General features: G+C 39.2%; 1 protein-coding gene across 1 annotated transcript; it reads right to left on the bottom strand.

Annotated features, from left to right (window-relative positions):
- Positions 1 to 1,256: 1,256 nt before the first annotated feature.
- Positions 1,257 to 15,178, bottom strand: LOC137366748 (upstream-binding protein 1-like; the record flags this gene model as incomplete). The annotated part of the gene is made up of 5 exons (XM_068028403.1): positions 1,257 to 2,687; positions 7,098 to 7,208; positions 8,301 to 8,453; positions 8,825 to 8,931; positions 15,073 to 15,178. Coding segments are annotated over 5 exons (774 nt in total), but the record flags the coding sequence as incomplete, so codon positions are not given.
- Between the last annotated feature and the right edge of the window lie 313 nt (positions 15,179 to 15,491).

The raw sequence follows: 15,491 nt of genomic DNA on the forward strand, positions 1-15,491 counted from the left end.
TAACCCATCTAAATTGACATTTTGGAAGATTGGAAAAGGATATTCCTCTACATAGAATCCTCAAACTCATCATTGACATCAATTAAATGAACATGCAACAATCCATTTCAAACACCATTAGCTGCCATAGATTGCCAGAGTTCCACCCCACATGAATTACTCATTAAACTTGCCACATGAAAGTTACTGCTCATAATTTACTGTGTAAGTACCCTTTTTAACCTGATAATTGTTAACGCAATGCCAATCAACCTTGCCAACCCCGAAAGTAAGGTGAGTAGAAGCTGTGCTGTTAAATGTGAATACCAAAGGTTGCTGCAGCAATTGTACCGCTCCGTTGCTGGCGTCGCAAAAATGGCACCTTGCCCGTGGCCATTCCCCCCTCATTTTTTTTTAAAGGAACATGCTGTATTTTTCCATTAAACTCACCACAGAATTCTTGTCATTACAAACACTACCCTTTCGAATGATGTGTGAATGACTGCCAATCAATCCTTCTGGCAGTGAAAATTTAATATCACAAGTCTGGAGTCTCATTCAGGTTTTGTATTTTTCAGAGACATTTTAAATATGTCAAATTTTCTTAGTTTTCAATTACGTCTCTTTTTTCCTCTTACTTTATTTTTCTTTTTGTACTTGATTTGGCATTGACTCCATCCCTTTTCATTCATCCTTCTTCTCAGTCCTTCCTGTTTTATTTCAAAATCCTTAAATCTCACAGGTTAAAGAGATACCCTGTTATGTGCCTTCTTTATTCATGTGCCAGATGCCCATTTTCCCTTGCTGTGCCATTATCAGGTTACACTTTCAGTGACTTTGTGGGCAAAAATGTTTCGAGTTGAAGGGTGCCAGGTCAAATCTAACCAACAGCAAACATCATTAGATGCTATGCAACAGCAAATTCCAGTCTAGTATTTCCTGGATTTGGGGTGCTCTGAAGCAATCCCTCACAATTAGCTCTGTGAAGCCACCTTGCTAGGACAGAGACTTTTCAAGGTTCTGCAAGCTAGAAGGCAAACTTAGTTTCCAAAACTAAAAAAAATCAAATACATTAAAGGGGAGTTTATTATTTTATTCTATAAAAACTAAGTAAAATAAAAAAACATCGACTTACTTTCCTCTTTAAGCAGCATTACCTTGAAGGTCTGTTCCAAGCTTTTAAAAAGCCCATTAAAAAGCACTATAAAGATTCCACACCAATGAAATCTCTGAATTTGAATCATCTTAATTCAACATTGCTAGGCTTCCCATGCATTTTAGCCAGCAATGTGTTCCTAGGCTTTAAAAAGCTATCTCTTCCAAATCAGGAATGATTGCAGGTTAAATGAAAACTTGTATTTATTATTATTTGTTCTTGAAATGTGGGCAATATTGGCAATATGGAATTTATTACCCATTTCTAGTTATCTGGAGAACGTTAAGACTTGACCATGCTGTTCGAGACTGGAGTCACGTGCAAGTAAGGTTCCTTCCATGAAGGACTTTAGTGAACCAGCTTGGTTTTATGGTCAGCCAGCAGCTTTCATGGCCATTTTTTGGTGCCAGCTTTGTAGTACTCAGTTTCACAATTTGTTATTTTGGAATTTCAACTCATGACTTCTGGGTGCTAGTCCAGTACCATGATTATAAGCTACCATACCTTCTATCCTGAACCTTCATTTCCTTTTTTTTTTAAAAAAAACAATTCAGACAGAACAAAAATTAGGAATTGCTCAAGACTAGATATAGAGTAGAGCTTTGTGTGTTAAAGATAGCAGTTTCAAACCTGGAGTTTGTATTCCAGAGTTCTGAATTCTCCGTGAAAAGAGAGCACTGAACAAGTTACACACATACACATATAAATTGAAGAGCACCCCTCCAAAAAATGCACATGAAAAAACTACATAGCTCTGCTGAAAGAACATTATAGCTAGTCTGGGGTAGAAAAGGATTAACAGTGCAAAGAGTTGACAGCATTTGAAAGGTGTGAGGGAAAAAAATAAAGTTGACAAAAAAAAAGCAAAAGAAAGAGATATAGCCCAAGTAGAACACATTCTTCACAATAAAATTTTAAGTATTCTACTTTCCACTTGTTATATTATGCAAAATGTCTCTCTGCTTTAGGCCACAAAAACCAAAATATGTATTTATATGAATCTCAGCTAATAAAATTAGTTACTTTTCCAGCAAAACATCTGTACTATATTAAACAATTCATGAATAACTTTCAGCAAAGACCTCGCATCAGTACTTCCCCCCGAACATTCCATCTCAAACGGTTTTAAAAATTGCGACCATTTGAGTACGTAAAATATTATGAAAATTAAAATTACCTGATTACAATGCAACATGCTAGATACATATTTTTGTGGCCTTTGAGGAATTAAGAGCTTCTGTATCAAGTGTTAGATTTAGGAGGGTTGAGACCTGAAGAGGAGTTGAAAGTTTTGCAGAAAAATCCAAACTAAGTCCATCACAGTTAAGTTTTGTACGCAGATAAAAGCTAGTCCTATATCTAACACTTGGATTGTATTCTTGCACAAGCGGTCTTGTACAACGAAAAGGTAAGCAGAAGTCCTTACACTGCCTCGCTTTGCCAGAGAATCACCGCAGTCTGCTGGCAAAGTCCGCTTGGTGGACTTTTTCTGCTCATGTTCAAGTGCATCTTCAATAATAGGCTCAAGCCTCATCTGGACAGACACCAAAGACTAGGATCAATTTATACAGTAGATCATGAAATCATGAGCACAACACCTAGCAGTGTAAGCATTTCTTTAACATTAACCATTTTTGTTTTAGAAATTTAACTTTAATGCAGAAAAGAAAATCCATCAGGATCTTCAATTTACTCTTCAGATGCCATAATCCAAATAAATATTTGGCTGCTCTCCCATTAACTCAGATATAACTGACTCAGAATTCTAGCATCAACAGAAGGTATGCTTTTTTCCCCTCTTGCAGCAGGTGTGATTTTGTCATAATTCAATGTAAATGTAGCTCAAAACAAAAAACCTGAGCATCCCAAGCATCCACTTCAGGAGCAAATATTGGACATCAACTAAGTTTAGATTTTTAATTTAAAATGTTTGATGGCTGGGTTCAAAAAGCATTAGAAAGATTTTAGGAATAGGCAAGTTTATTTTGAGTAATGTTGTTCTAAATCTTTTGTGCCAGCATTAAGAGTCTTGTGAATAATGGAGTACTTCACAAAATCAGTGATGAAAAGCATATTTTCTTCCATGTACAATTAACATTGATGGAGTTCAGTGCATCTTTGTTGATTTTCATAAAACAAATTTGTCCTTTATACTAAAGTCAATACACACCACCACTGCTAAACTTTTAATTGTTCCAAGTTTGGGTTAGAATTGCCTTCACTCTTGGGTTTAAGTTATTTGTAAGCTCTGCAAGAGATTTTCTCACCTTCCAGATCATTCTCCACCACAAATTATCTTCTGGCCAGGTTAGGAAGAGTCCAAACCTTGTAATGTTTTAAAATGGCTGTTGGTGCCCTGATGTTCAGCCCAATAGCAGGCACGGTTGACCTGGGATGTGTGAAGTGTCAGTTTTTTTTCTTTCCTAAAAGCACTTCTCTTGCAGCCAATCCATCCACAAGCCCAACTATTTGACATGCTTCAATGCATCGAGGTTTGGTTCAGAGCTCTCAGAATCAAACATACATCTTTCTGGTACAGAGTCCAAGTGTTACTGACTCCTGAGCTACCCAGTGGCTCACTAGGGTGAGTAGTTCCACTTCCACATTATACCTTCTGCAGATCCACTTTTCTCCATTTGGCCAGATAAAGTGTAGTGGAACACAGTGAAAAGGTCAATTAACATGGCTGCAAGTTAGTATCCCAAATGTGGAAGCCAACATAGTACTGCCAAAGCAGTTGAAACACCAACATAAAAAGGTGCTGGACATCAAAAGTGAAGTTGAACAAATTCTGCAATCTGATTCTATAATTAAAGATGCCAGAAGGCTAGTAGCTCATTTTTTATGCTTTCACTATTGGAGTAGTGTTCATTTATTTGCTTCTTCAAAGCAACAATGATTCAAAATAAACATCCACTAGACAGCTAACAAAGTTACTAGCATATACTTTTTCAAAGTAGGTTAAATCACATGTGGAAACAGAACATTAGTAACTCTTTGCAATTCCTTGAAACCAATAGTGGATGTCAGCAAATTAGAAATGGAAGCCAGAATGGACTCGAAGTTTCAAAGCTACCTCTTTGCAAAACACTTCAACTTGAGTAATCTTGAAACAATTACAATAGCATAATAGTCACAACTTCCTCTCTCTCAACTTAACTTGAAGATTCAATACTAACAAACCAATTCTTAAGTAAGGATAAAACAATAAGAATTCTCTCATACGTTACATTAAACTGGCAACCACTGGAGCACATTGTCTGCACCTACTGGAACCTCATTAACTGCTACCTTAACCCAAGTGTAGGCATTTAATCAAATTCTTGATCAGGATGTGCATCACCCTTTTTAAGCTATGTACATATAGTACATCACATTGCATGCACGGGAAGGTCACTCACATGGCCTAGGTGTGCACACAAGTAACTTTGTGCTCAGAAACTTCCACAGCTTCTCCCTCTCCAACAGCTTCAATAAACTAGACATCCTTCCAAATCCAAAGTCTGCGACCAATAAAATGAAGTAAATAAACTCCAGTGTATTTCAGGAATTTCTTTACAAAGTCCCACAAACTGAAAAATTAACCAAGCTTCTTTCAATTCGAGGATAACATATAGCATCTTCTCATCCAGTGTTGATCAACATTACCTGACAAATTTCTTCCAATATCTCTTCAGGAGTTGTGTGTGTATCCTGTTAAATCTGATGTATTTTAGATGCAGCCATAGAAGAATAAGCAATACATATTTGTAGCAATGCAGGTCAGCCATCTTTTAGTACCAGGAATAGTCACAAGAACTTTCAATTATAACAAGCCTGACTTTCCTACTCTGAAACACAGTGGAGCCAGTATTTTACACAGCATTTTCAAGGCTATTTTTACTGCAGTAGATTGCAACAGATTTAAAATAAGAAAAATAAAGTAAAAAGAATTATGGCATAATTACAGTGAACAAGACAAAGGTAAAAATGCAAGAATACCTTAAATCAAATGGTCAAGTGAAAATGAGAATTGGTGAATGAGTACAAGTGAGAGGAAAATCAACAGGTTAAATGTGTCAGGAATGTCTCAGTCATCCAATAACATGACACAAATTGAGCTTTATGTGTGTTTTTTCAAAAATAGGGTCTATAATAAAATGGCAAAAAAAGTTACAGCACATCAGTACACTACAATTTAGTATAATTACAAAATGCACTAATGTCACAAAGTTGCGTAACCAGAGGATTAACATAAGGGAGATTAACAGCATTCAGAGATATCTGGGGCAATTAAGCAGGTGGCAAAGTCCCGGTGAATGGCTTTTAATGTATATATAAATGTACGGTAACAGATGTTGGAACAGGAAACAAAGGTATACAATTAATGAAGATCCATTCGGCAAGATAGAAAAGGAGAGGGATTTAAGTGCCATTATTTACTGTTCATTCAAGTATCCTGTCAACGTGAAGCTGTTATCACCATAGTTAATCAAGGAGTAGGTTGCACTTCAGGACATTTAGCTGCGAGGCAGAGCAAATTATTTTAATCCTGTACAACTCAACACTAACATATCAGGTATAATGCATCCCAGAAACAGGCACCTCACCTTGCAAAAATAAATGTACTGAACAAGAGTTCAGACAAGAACTACAAGGACAATTACATGAATTAAGGCTCAAAGTGCAGAACATTACTATACTATATAGATAAGATCCAATGTTAAATTTGAGTCTGCGTTTTTAATTCTTTTTTTAAAAATGTGCAAATATATGAATGGACCCACTTCATGCACAACACATTTTTCTTTGTTGAAAACATGCCCGTCCACCCGGTCTGATTTGGAATGGGCTAAAAATGGCTGTCCTGGATAAGAACTGGAGCCTTAGTGGTTGTAGGGTGGCAGGAAGGGAGAATTCAACCAGACTTTCCATTGCATTATAAATATCTGCCAGAAAGTATAATGTACAGGATCAGACTGAGCAGCAATACCCTCCATGATAGCACCTCTTGTCTAGACTACTCTATCTGGATTAATGTCTGAACAGCAGCTATTTGAGAAACGTACTACAGGCTGCCAGTGCCCAAGGATTTGTACTCTATAGATCTGCACCTGCAGAAGAGTGTTGCAAATTGACTGAGAAAAATAAAAGAACTTGTTTTTACTAGAGACACAATGATGGAGAACTGATATAACTTAGATATTTGAAGTGCTGAAATAGAGATAGATGCAAAAAGGCTGTTTAACTTGCACTAAGATGGAAAACAATTACAAAACTAAAAGGCCTCAAAAAGGGATAAAAAGGAAACTGTTGCTACGATAGCAAATGTGTTGCAGAGTTCCAGAAAAACCTCAAAAACAGCTTAAACATTACAAAATTCCGATAAATGTTTAGTTAGAAATGGGATTGAAGAATATCTGGGTGTGCAGATAAAAGTAATCAACTACTTTTATGTAACACAATGGTTCCTACACAGCTGATAAAAAGAACTCTAATCCGGATCACATTACATAGAAGGGTTGTAGTGTGAGGAAAGAGGGAATTTGAAAGATGTTATAATTTTGCACAAATATTTTTGAAATTTTGCAGAATTTATCCTTCAGATCAGAGTTCACTAAAGAGTAAATTGCATATGATCAATGGAAAATGCAGGTGAGTAGCTAAACTGCTTTTACTCCCTACTTTAATCACTTACTTTCCCACTCTCGGATAGGATCTGTTACACTCAGTGGAGCAAGGGAATAGGAGAAAAGAACATTTACAGAACCAAAAAAAATGAAATGGAGGGGGTGAAGTAAAACAAAAAGCAACATTGTTTGAAAACCTGCCAACTTGCAAGAAACACAGTAATTGTGGGCTCTGTATAAATCAGATTGTATGATTTAGACTCATTTTTCCAGTGTATTTAAAAAAAAAACTGCATCTGTGCTACCTGCATTCTTAATGTTTTTCTCTTAACCTGTACTTTCCTGTATTTTACCTCAGTCAAGATTGTTGTTTCATATGAAGGTTGATACTTTTCTTTTTCTTGAGCTGTTCGCTTCTCCATTTTTTCTCTATCTGTTTTCTGTTTTCTGTCCGCTCCTTTGGGCTGAAAAAAAAAGAGGAAAACTGAAATCCTGCAACTCAAAATTCTGTGGTATAGAAAGATCACATGTATAATGCATTAAACCTGAAGTTGAAATTCCAGCTTACCCATTGACTCAGTGAGCAAATACACCAGTACAATATATAGTGGTACCAAATTGGTGCCATATTTAAATACTGGTTTGTGCTGGGTGAACTGATCTCAGCTGAGATGGTGGTGGGAACACAATAACTGACCTCAGTTCTAGAAAGGCAAATAAAGCAGCCAAGGTATACCATCCCAATTTTTGTAAACCAATGATTCTTGCATCAAAGGGCAGAATTTTGCTCATCTGTGATGCACCCCTCTTCGCAATTGAACAGTTTACCAAAATTCATTCTAGACTCACCCATCAAAAGCAGCATTTTAGAGGACTGCCTATGTGCCAGTGCTCATTATCACATTCCACCACTTTAGGTAGACTGAAGAAAGCGGAAAATTGCCAAATTATTGAAAAGTTTTACAACACAGGAATAAAATGACACCCCTATGTAAGGCTTAAACAATATAAAATATTTCAATTTACACAAAACTTTTACCACAGCTTTAAGGCTGGTCAGGACAGATTCCCATCTTTGAGATGATTATCTGCTCAAATGCCAACATTACAAAGATTTAGAAATAAAATAAAAATGAAGACTTTGGCATTGAAGGGTGTGCAGTTTCATTAAGCTTCCACTTCAAAACATATAAACACCACCCCCAAAACACAGGATGCAAAACACATGACCAAAGCAAATGCATGAAACTCACTGCTGTCAGTGAGAACTTTGAAGACAAGGTATGTTTTCATAGTTGTGCTAAGGCATACTGGTCAGTGAGAATGAATGAAAAATATATATCAAGACATAAGAATTTATAAGTTTCAAGTAGTGGCATGAAGACTTCTCAATTCTGGGTGTTTCAAATTTACAAACATTTATTTTTGTAAGCTACCATTGAACAAGTATACTCACTATCCATAGAGGCTTGTCAGAATATTAAGTCACCAGCTGTATTATCTTCAAGATGCAGTGCAGAAGTGCCACTTTGAACAAAAAATGCATCACACAGTACCTTGAAAACTTTAATTTGGCAGCTGGCAGAATGAAGATGGTCTGTGTACTCTCCAGTTTCATTTTGCTTGAATGTGTCTATCTGAATCCTGAATGGAACCCCCTTCTCACCCCCATGTTTTCTAGGAGTAAATTCTGTGCTAATGCAATGTACCTGCAAAAAATAAGTGTGTAGTTTCTGGGATTAAAGCTGATTGCATTAAAAAAAAGTTAAGCTGCCACAAAACATTTTATGGATTTTTCAGTAGATACAATAAAATGACTAATAATAAAATTATATGGTCCAGTTTCAAAATCAACAGTTTTATAGTTTTTCAAAGCTAGACAAGGGAGTATTTTATTCACCATACACTGTAAACTCATGTAGAACTTGCACTTCCAACTTCAGATGGCCATTTTCGTTTATACTCAGTGGTACCCCAGCTAGCTGTTTAGTAGATTATTCTGTCACCTAACTAGCTGTTATGCCATTACTTACACCAAGTAACACCTCTATTTTAATAGAGAACAAATATCTCTACCAACCTGAATAAAAGCAGAGGTGCGTTTTGCTGGGTCCCATAGAAATTCAATAGTATTCAGTTGTGCTGGATTAGTCCTGGGGTCAATGATTCCAACAGACATTGGAATATCTGTAGTTTTTTAAAAATATAAATCTGTCACATCTCCAGAATAGGCACTTAATAAAATCAATACAACTGATGTCAGTGTTTTAGCTATTCATTATAAAACATAAACTACACCCATCCAGTTCTCTCCTCTTCCTCCAAATGATCAGCTAACTTGAGAGAAACTAAACTATGAAGTGTACATGCTGGGTAATGTAAAAAGAGGTCCAACACAGGATAAGGATTGGACCTTGCTAGTCTATATAACTCTCTATTATGTGGTATGGTCAGCCCATTCAGCCATCTGAGAACTACCAGTTTTTCTTATACTTAAATTCAATTAAAAAAAGATTGCGCCTTGCCTAAGGTGTTAACACCGCTCAATATGCTAGTTAAATTATAACCAAGGATCAATTAGATAAATCTATGAGGAAAAGTGTTGGGAAAGAGAAGGCGATAAATCACTCATTCAAAAAATAAAATTCAAACCGAATACAACCTCCGTTCCTTGTACTGTATGGACCATACCCCCATTTTTAGAAACACATTGACCTATATTTTGCAGTATAACCAACAGTGAGGTTAACAGCGCTCAGCGTTATTAAAGAGTAAATCTGAAAGCTTCCAGCAACCGCGCAGGTGCAGTTAAACGCAGAAATCAGGAAGTTGTTGCTCAAGTTGCCCTGTGCCTCCAGAAGCTTCACCATAACAATATCCCATTCAGAGACTCGGCATTTGAATCCATGGAAGGGTGTGCTGAGGTACTTACCAATAAACATTAGGAAAATTTACACCTTGTTCATTCAAATTTAAGTGAATTTTTAATGGTGTGTTAAGTCTTATTTACTGCCAAACAAGCTCTCTACCACTGAAAATTAATTTCTTTAATTGTGGAGTCTTTTACCATCTCTCATCTCTTTCTATCCATTCCATCTTTATTTCCCGTTCTGTTAAGAATTTAACACTGAATTAAATACTCCAACTTACACTTCCTGGTTTAATCTATGTTGGCAAGAAATTCATCTCCATAGTGCAGTAGAGGCCTAGCCCAGTTTTACTGAAGCATGCTGCAGAGCCAACCACTTCCAGAGCAACACGCTCTTGGAGAAGGACATCCGCAGTGTGCGTTGAAAGGCTGTGAAGGAGGATATCCTGATGTCACACAACCCAACCAGCAAATTTGGATATCAAATTTGGACCACGCAGGTCCAGGCAACGTATTCACTTGTTACTCTACAAACAAGCAGTGGCTGGCCCTGAAATAACATTCCTTAAAGGGCTAGGCACCCAAATTGCACCCAAAAGTCATTTTTAAGAACTTCTGCTCTTGCCAAATGTCTGGAAGTTCTCTGGAGTGTTTTTGGAGGTATTGCGGTAAGTTCCTGGATTTGCTACATCCTCACAGGGATGGCAGAAAAGCAGGTGACCTGTCCACACAAAGTCTGCAAAAGGTATGGAGGCAACAGTGGCAATGCCTCTGGGTCTGCAGGACGTCAGGGAGATGGAACATAGGCTGGAGAGGGCAAGCTCTGCACGATGCCCTCTGCCAATTTGGAGACGGACTCCTCCATGCTCCTTCACAGTGACCGGAGTCTGTCAAGCCAGCCAATGCAGCCAGCATTTCAGTGTACATGTCCATCAGTGGTCTCCTGGGTGCCTCCCTGTTATGGTTCTCATCCAAGTCCTCTGCAGCAGAACATGTTTGCCACCTCGTTCGCCAGTGAGTTGGAAAACGAACTATCCTTTCCCCCAGCCTGGCTGAAGCCAATCATGTCCGGACTAACCACGTGCTGACTCTACACTTGCCTCCAAGGCACGTACAGGGCCTGTATCTGAGTGAGTGGCTGTGAGTGTCAGATCAGATCAGGGCCTCTTCAGTAGTGCTGTTGCGCTCTCTCTCTTCCTTCTTGGGCTGCTGTGGGCGGATAGGTGGCAATTCATGGATGTCTGAAAGCAGGAAATCAGAAGAGCGAGGGAGAAGGCAGGGCGCGATGTAAAGCAAAAGGTCCATGGCCACACCATCAACAGCTTGCTCATCATGCCAGACGGCAGGATGAGGGTGTGGTGGGAATTGAGAAGGGGCATAAGGCAGGAACATACTGATATCTTCAATGTTGCAGCGATGCAACAGGCTCTACTGCAGCCGGACCCATAATGCAAAGAGTCATGTTCTATGTAGGGCTCAGAGATGCAGGTGTCCTTATCCCCTGCTAGTTCTATGCTTCTATTGTGTGCCACTTGGTCCTGCAAAAGAGGGCAGAATGTCAGGATTTGTGCAGCACTGTGTTTGGGCGATGTGCAGGCTATAGCTGAACAGCTGGAGGTATGTAGAGACAGTGAGAGGTGGGTGTGAGGCTGGTAGAATTGGTAGGTGGGTGAAGGCGAGTTAGAGTATCTGCATCCGCAGTATTTTGCTTTTATATTAGAGTATCTGGATATTAGGTGCAGGTCCTGAGTGCCAGGTAGGGCTGCTGGGTGACTGGCGCATTGAGCAGTGCGAGAAGTCAATGGAGCGATGGGTAGTTGTGATGAAGATGCATTCACTGACCACCACTTGAGGTCATTAAGCTACTCGTGGCACTGTTGGCAGGTCCTCACGTCCAGACTCAGAGTTGACCTCCCTGGCCACTTGCTCCCACACCCTTCTGAGGGTGGTTGTTGAGGCCTTTGGGCCCTCTGTGGAACCACAGCATCTTGCCTCCTGCCCACTTCCACCACTAAGAGGTCCATCAGTCACTTGGAAACCTCTCTTTGCCCTGGTGTTCCATTTTCCATGTTTTAAATTCCGGCAATATTATTCAGTACAGCTTGCCTTTAAGAGGGACTGCCTACTTTTAAGAACAAAGCACTGGTTGCACCACATGGTCTCAGCACAACACTGTTTGGAACCCTGCTTAGCAAAGGTAACCAGCAACACAAAGAGGTTGCCAGCACCCAGGAACCCGCTTGGTTCCACACTATAGTCAGGTAAATGAGGTGGGAGCAGCAAGTTTGCATGGTGTCCACCTCCAATGGACCTGGAGCAGGCAGGTCATGGATCGTGTCCCCTGCACTCAAAAAATGGGGCAAATGAGTTTTTAGCCCTGTGTATCTCAGTGGAGATTCTTCAATCTGATTGGTTGAGGAGATATACAGATGCTTGCCCTGTACAGTCAGGCCTCAGGTCCCCTGTAGAAGACACCACGGTCTCCTGGATTGCTAAACACTGCAATTTCAAGTGCAAAAGCCCATAGAAGGTAAGTGGGGAAGTGCAAGTCTAATGAAAATCTAGTGCCATGTACTCATCACTGACTACCTGGACGATTCTGCTCATGCGGATGATTTCAGAAATGATACCAACTTCTGGGTGTTATGAAGATCTTGTAGTTACAGTGATTAACTTTGCTCTTTAATTACTGACTTTAATTTTGCCTTAGTTTTATTTAGAAATTTTTTTAACAGCACAAAACTGTCCATGGTTCAGTATAGACCAACACTGAGGAAGGCAGCAGTAGGAATGCCTTTGAAAATATTAGTGTCATATGACAGGGCTGCTCTTGTGAAGCAACAGCGCAACACTGAGGCAGAAAATTGCTTGATCTCAAGATGGGGCCAAGAGGAGAAAAATGCTTCCACACCCAGTATTAACATAGAATCACAGAATGTTAGAAAACAGAAGGGGGCTAGTCAGCTTATTGTACCTGTTTGGTAGAGTTCTCCAAATAATCCCACTCTCCTGTTCTTTCCCTAATTTATTTCCCCTTCAATTATTTGTCCAAGTCTCTTTTGAATGTTACTATTGAATCTGACTGCACTACGCGAACAGACGATGCATCCCAGATCACAACAACTTGCTGCGTAAAAACAAAAATTCCTGTCACTCCTGCTTTTTTTTTTAACCAATCACTTTGACTTTGTGTGCCCTGTTTATTGACCCTTCTGTCACTGGAAACAGTTTCTCCTTATTTACTCTATTAAAACCATTCATGATTTTGAACATCTCTATTAAATCTCCTCTTCGCCTACTCTGCTCTGAGGAGAACTACCATAGCTTCTCAACATAACTGAAGTCCTTCATCCCTGGTACCATTCTAATAAATCTTTTCTGCACCATCGCCAAGGTCATGACATGTTTCCTTATGTGTGGTGCCCAGAACTGAACACAAGACTCCAGTTGAGGCCTAACCAACATTTTATAAACATTTAGCATAACTTTCTTGTTTTTGTACTCTATCAAAGCCAAGAATCCCACATGCTTTCTAAACAGCCTTCTCAACTTGTCTTTCCACCTTCAAAGGTTTGTGTACATACACCCCCAAGTGTCTCGGCCATTGTACCATTTGGTTCATATTGTGCCTTCTCACACTTCCTACCAAAATGCACCACTTCACAGTTCTCTGCACAAAACTTCATCTGCCATATGTCAGCCATCTAACCAGTCCTCCTGGAGTCTGTTACTATTTGCCTCAATGTTTACTACATTTCCAAGTTTCAAAACAAGTTGGATTTCTAACTGAGTTCAATGGAAGTTATGCAATATTCCCAGTATGTAATGGAAGAACACCAGTACCTGAATAGAATGAATAACCTACCTACCTCATTGTTTACCACATTTCCAAGTTTCTTACTATTTGCAAACTTAGAAATTATGCCCTACATACCAACTCCATGTCGTTAATTTATCAAAAAGAGCAGTGGTCCCCTAAAACCAAACCCTGGGGAACACCACTGTACACCTCCCTCCAGTCTGAAAAGGAACCATTTATCACCACTCTCTGCTTTCTGTCCCTTAACCAACTGATGGTGTCATTGCCCCTTTAATCACAAGGGCTTTAATTCTAACAAGTCTATTATATGGTATCTTGTCAAAGCCTTTTGAAAGCCCATATACAGATCAACTGCACTACCCTCATCAACCATCTCCGTTACTTCAAAGAACTCGATCAAGTTAGTTGAACACAATTTGCCTTCAACAAATCTGAGCTAACTTTCATTTGTTAGCTCATACTTTACTGAATGCCAATTAATTTTGTCCTGGATTATTGTCTCAAAGTTTCCCCACCACTGACATAACACTGACTGGTCTGTAATTGCTGAGTTAGTCCCCCTCTCCTTTTTAAACAAGTGTGGAACATTTGCAATCATCCAGTACTCTGGCACCCATATCCAAGGAGGTTTGGAAGATTGTGGCTGGAGCCTCCACAATTTCCACCCTTATGATGCTTGCAATTAATACTGGGAGACTTTTCTACTTTGAGGGCTGCCAACCATTTAAGTACATCCTCTTTATCCATTTTTATCCTATCCAATATCACTACTGCCTTCTCCTTTACTGCTACACTGGCAGCATCCTCTTGTCTAGTGAACAGATGCTAAGTACTTACTTAGTACCTCTGTCATGCCCTCTGCCTCCATAAGATAAACATTCTGGTCTCTAATCAGCCCCACTCTTCTTCTGACTACACTTTTATTATTTGTGTAATTACTGGAGACTTTTGGGGTCCCTTTTACATTAGTCACAAATCTATACTCATTCACTTTTTGTCCCTCATTCTCACTTTTTTTTTTTAAGATCCCCTCTGTACTTTCTATATTCAGCTTGGTTCTTGAATCCATAATGAACCAAACAATTGTCATAGGCCTCCTTTTAATATCATTAAAGTTCTCTTGTACATATTTCAGGAATTCCTCACCTTCTTTGCCCTCTACACTATCCCAGTCTATGTTAGGATAACTGACATCCCCAATTATCACTACAAAGCAATTCTTGCATCTTTCTGTAATCTGCCTGCTAATTCGCTCCTGTCTCCTTCCCACTATTTGGTGGCCTATTGTATACACACAGTAGCATAACAGCTCCTCTGTGCCTTTGGCACCTAAACCACATCATCCCTTTCCAGTGTTATAATAGTTTTCTGATTAATACTGCCAGCAGGCCCTCATTTTCTCCCTTCCCTATCTTTCCTGATTATCCTGTAGTTAAGAATATTAAGTTCCCAAATCTCCCCTTCTGTGAGGCAGGACTCCGTTATTGCCACATTGGCATAGTCCCACGTGGCGACTTGCACCTGAGGCTCGCCAAGCTTATCGCTTTATTATGGCTTGCACAGACTATAATAACGGTCTGTGAGAAAGGAGGGGAAAACATAACACAAGAAAGAGGCTAGTCTATTGCAGAAAACTTACCTAAATCAAGAAGTCTATCACCAGGCCGGTTCCATTTCCATCCTTCCAGTTGCTGATGCTCGGTGTATTGGAGTCTTCGATCATGGAATACAACTCGCACGATACTCTAGGGTTGAGAAGGTACAAATTGTTTTCTACATACAAAGGCAGTGAATCATGGAAATCTTATTTTTGCCAAACTTGACTACTGTTAAGTAGAGGAAACAGCACATGACCCACATATGTCTTTTTAAAACATATTATGGTGACTCTACATGTAATTATTTTTGCCTTCTGTTTAAGATGGTACAAATCTGTCTCAAGTTCAATTCTTAGTCATGGTGAAGTTAACTTATCTCAAAGTTTTTTTAAAATTCACTTCATGGGATGTGGGTGTCGCTGGCTAGGCCAGCATTTATTGCACATCCCTAATTGCCCAC

This window comes from Heterodontus francisci, unplaced genomic scaffold (assembly GCF_036365525.1).
Source record: "Heterodontus francisci isolate sHetFra1 unplaced genomic scaffold, sHetFra1.hap1 HAP1_SCAFFOLD_2417, whole genome shotgun sequence".
In the NCBI taxonomy this organism is placed as follows: Eukaryota; Metazoa; Chordata; class Chondrichthyes; order Heterodontiformes; family Heterodontidae; genus Heterodontus; species Heterodontus francisci.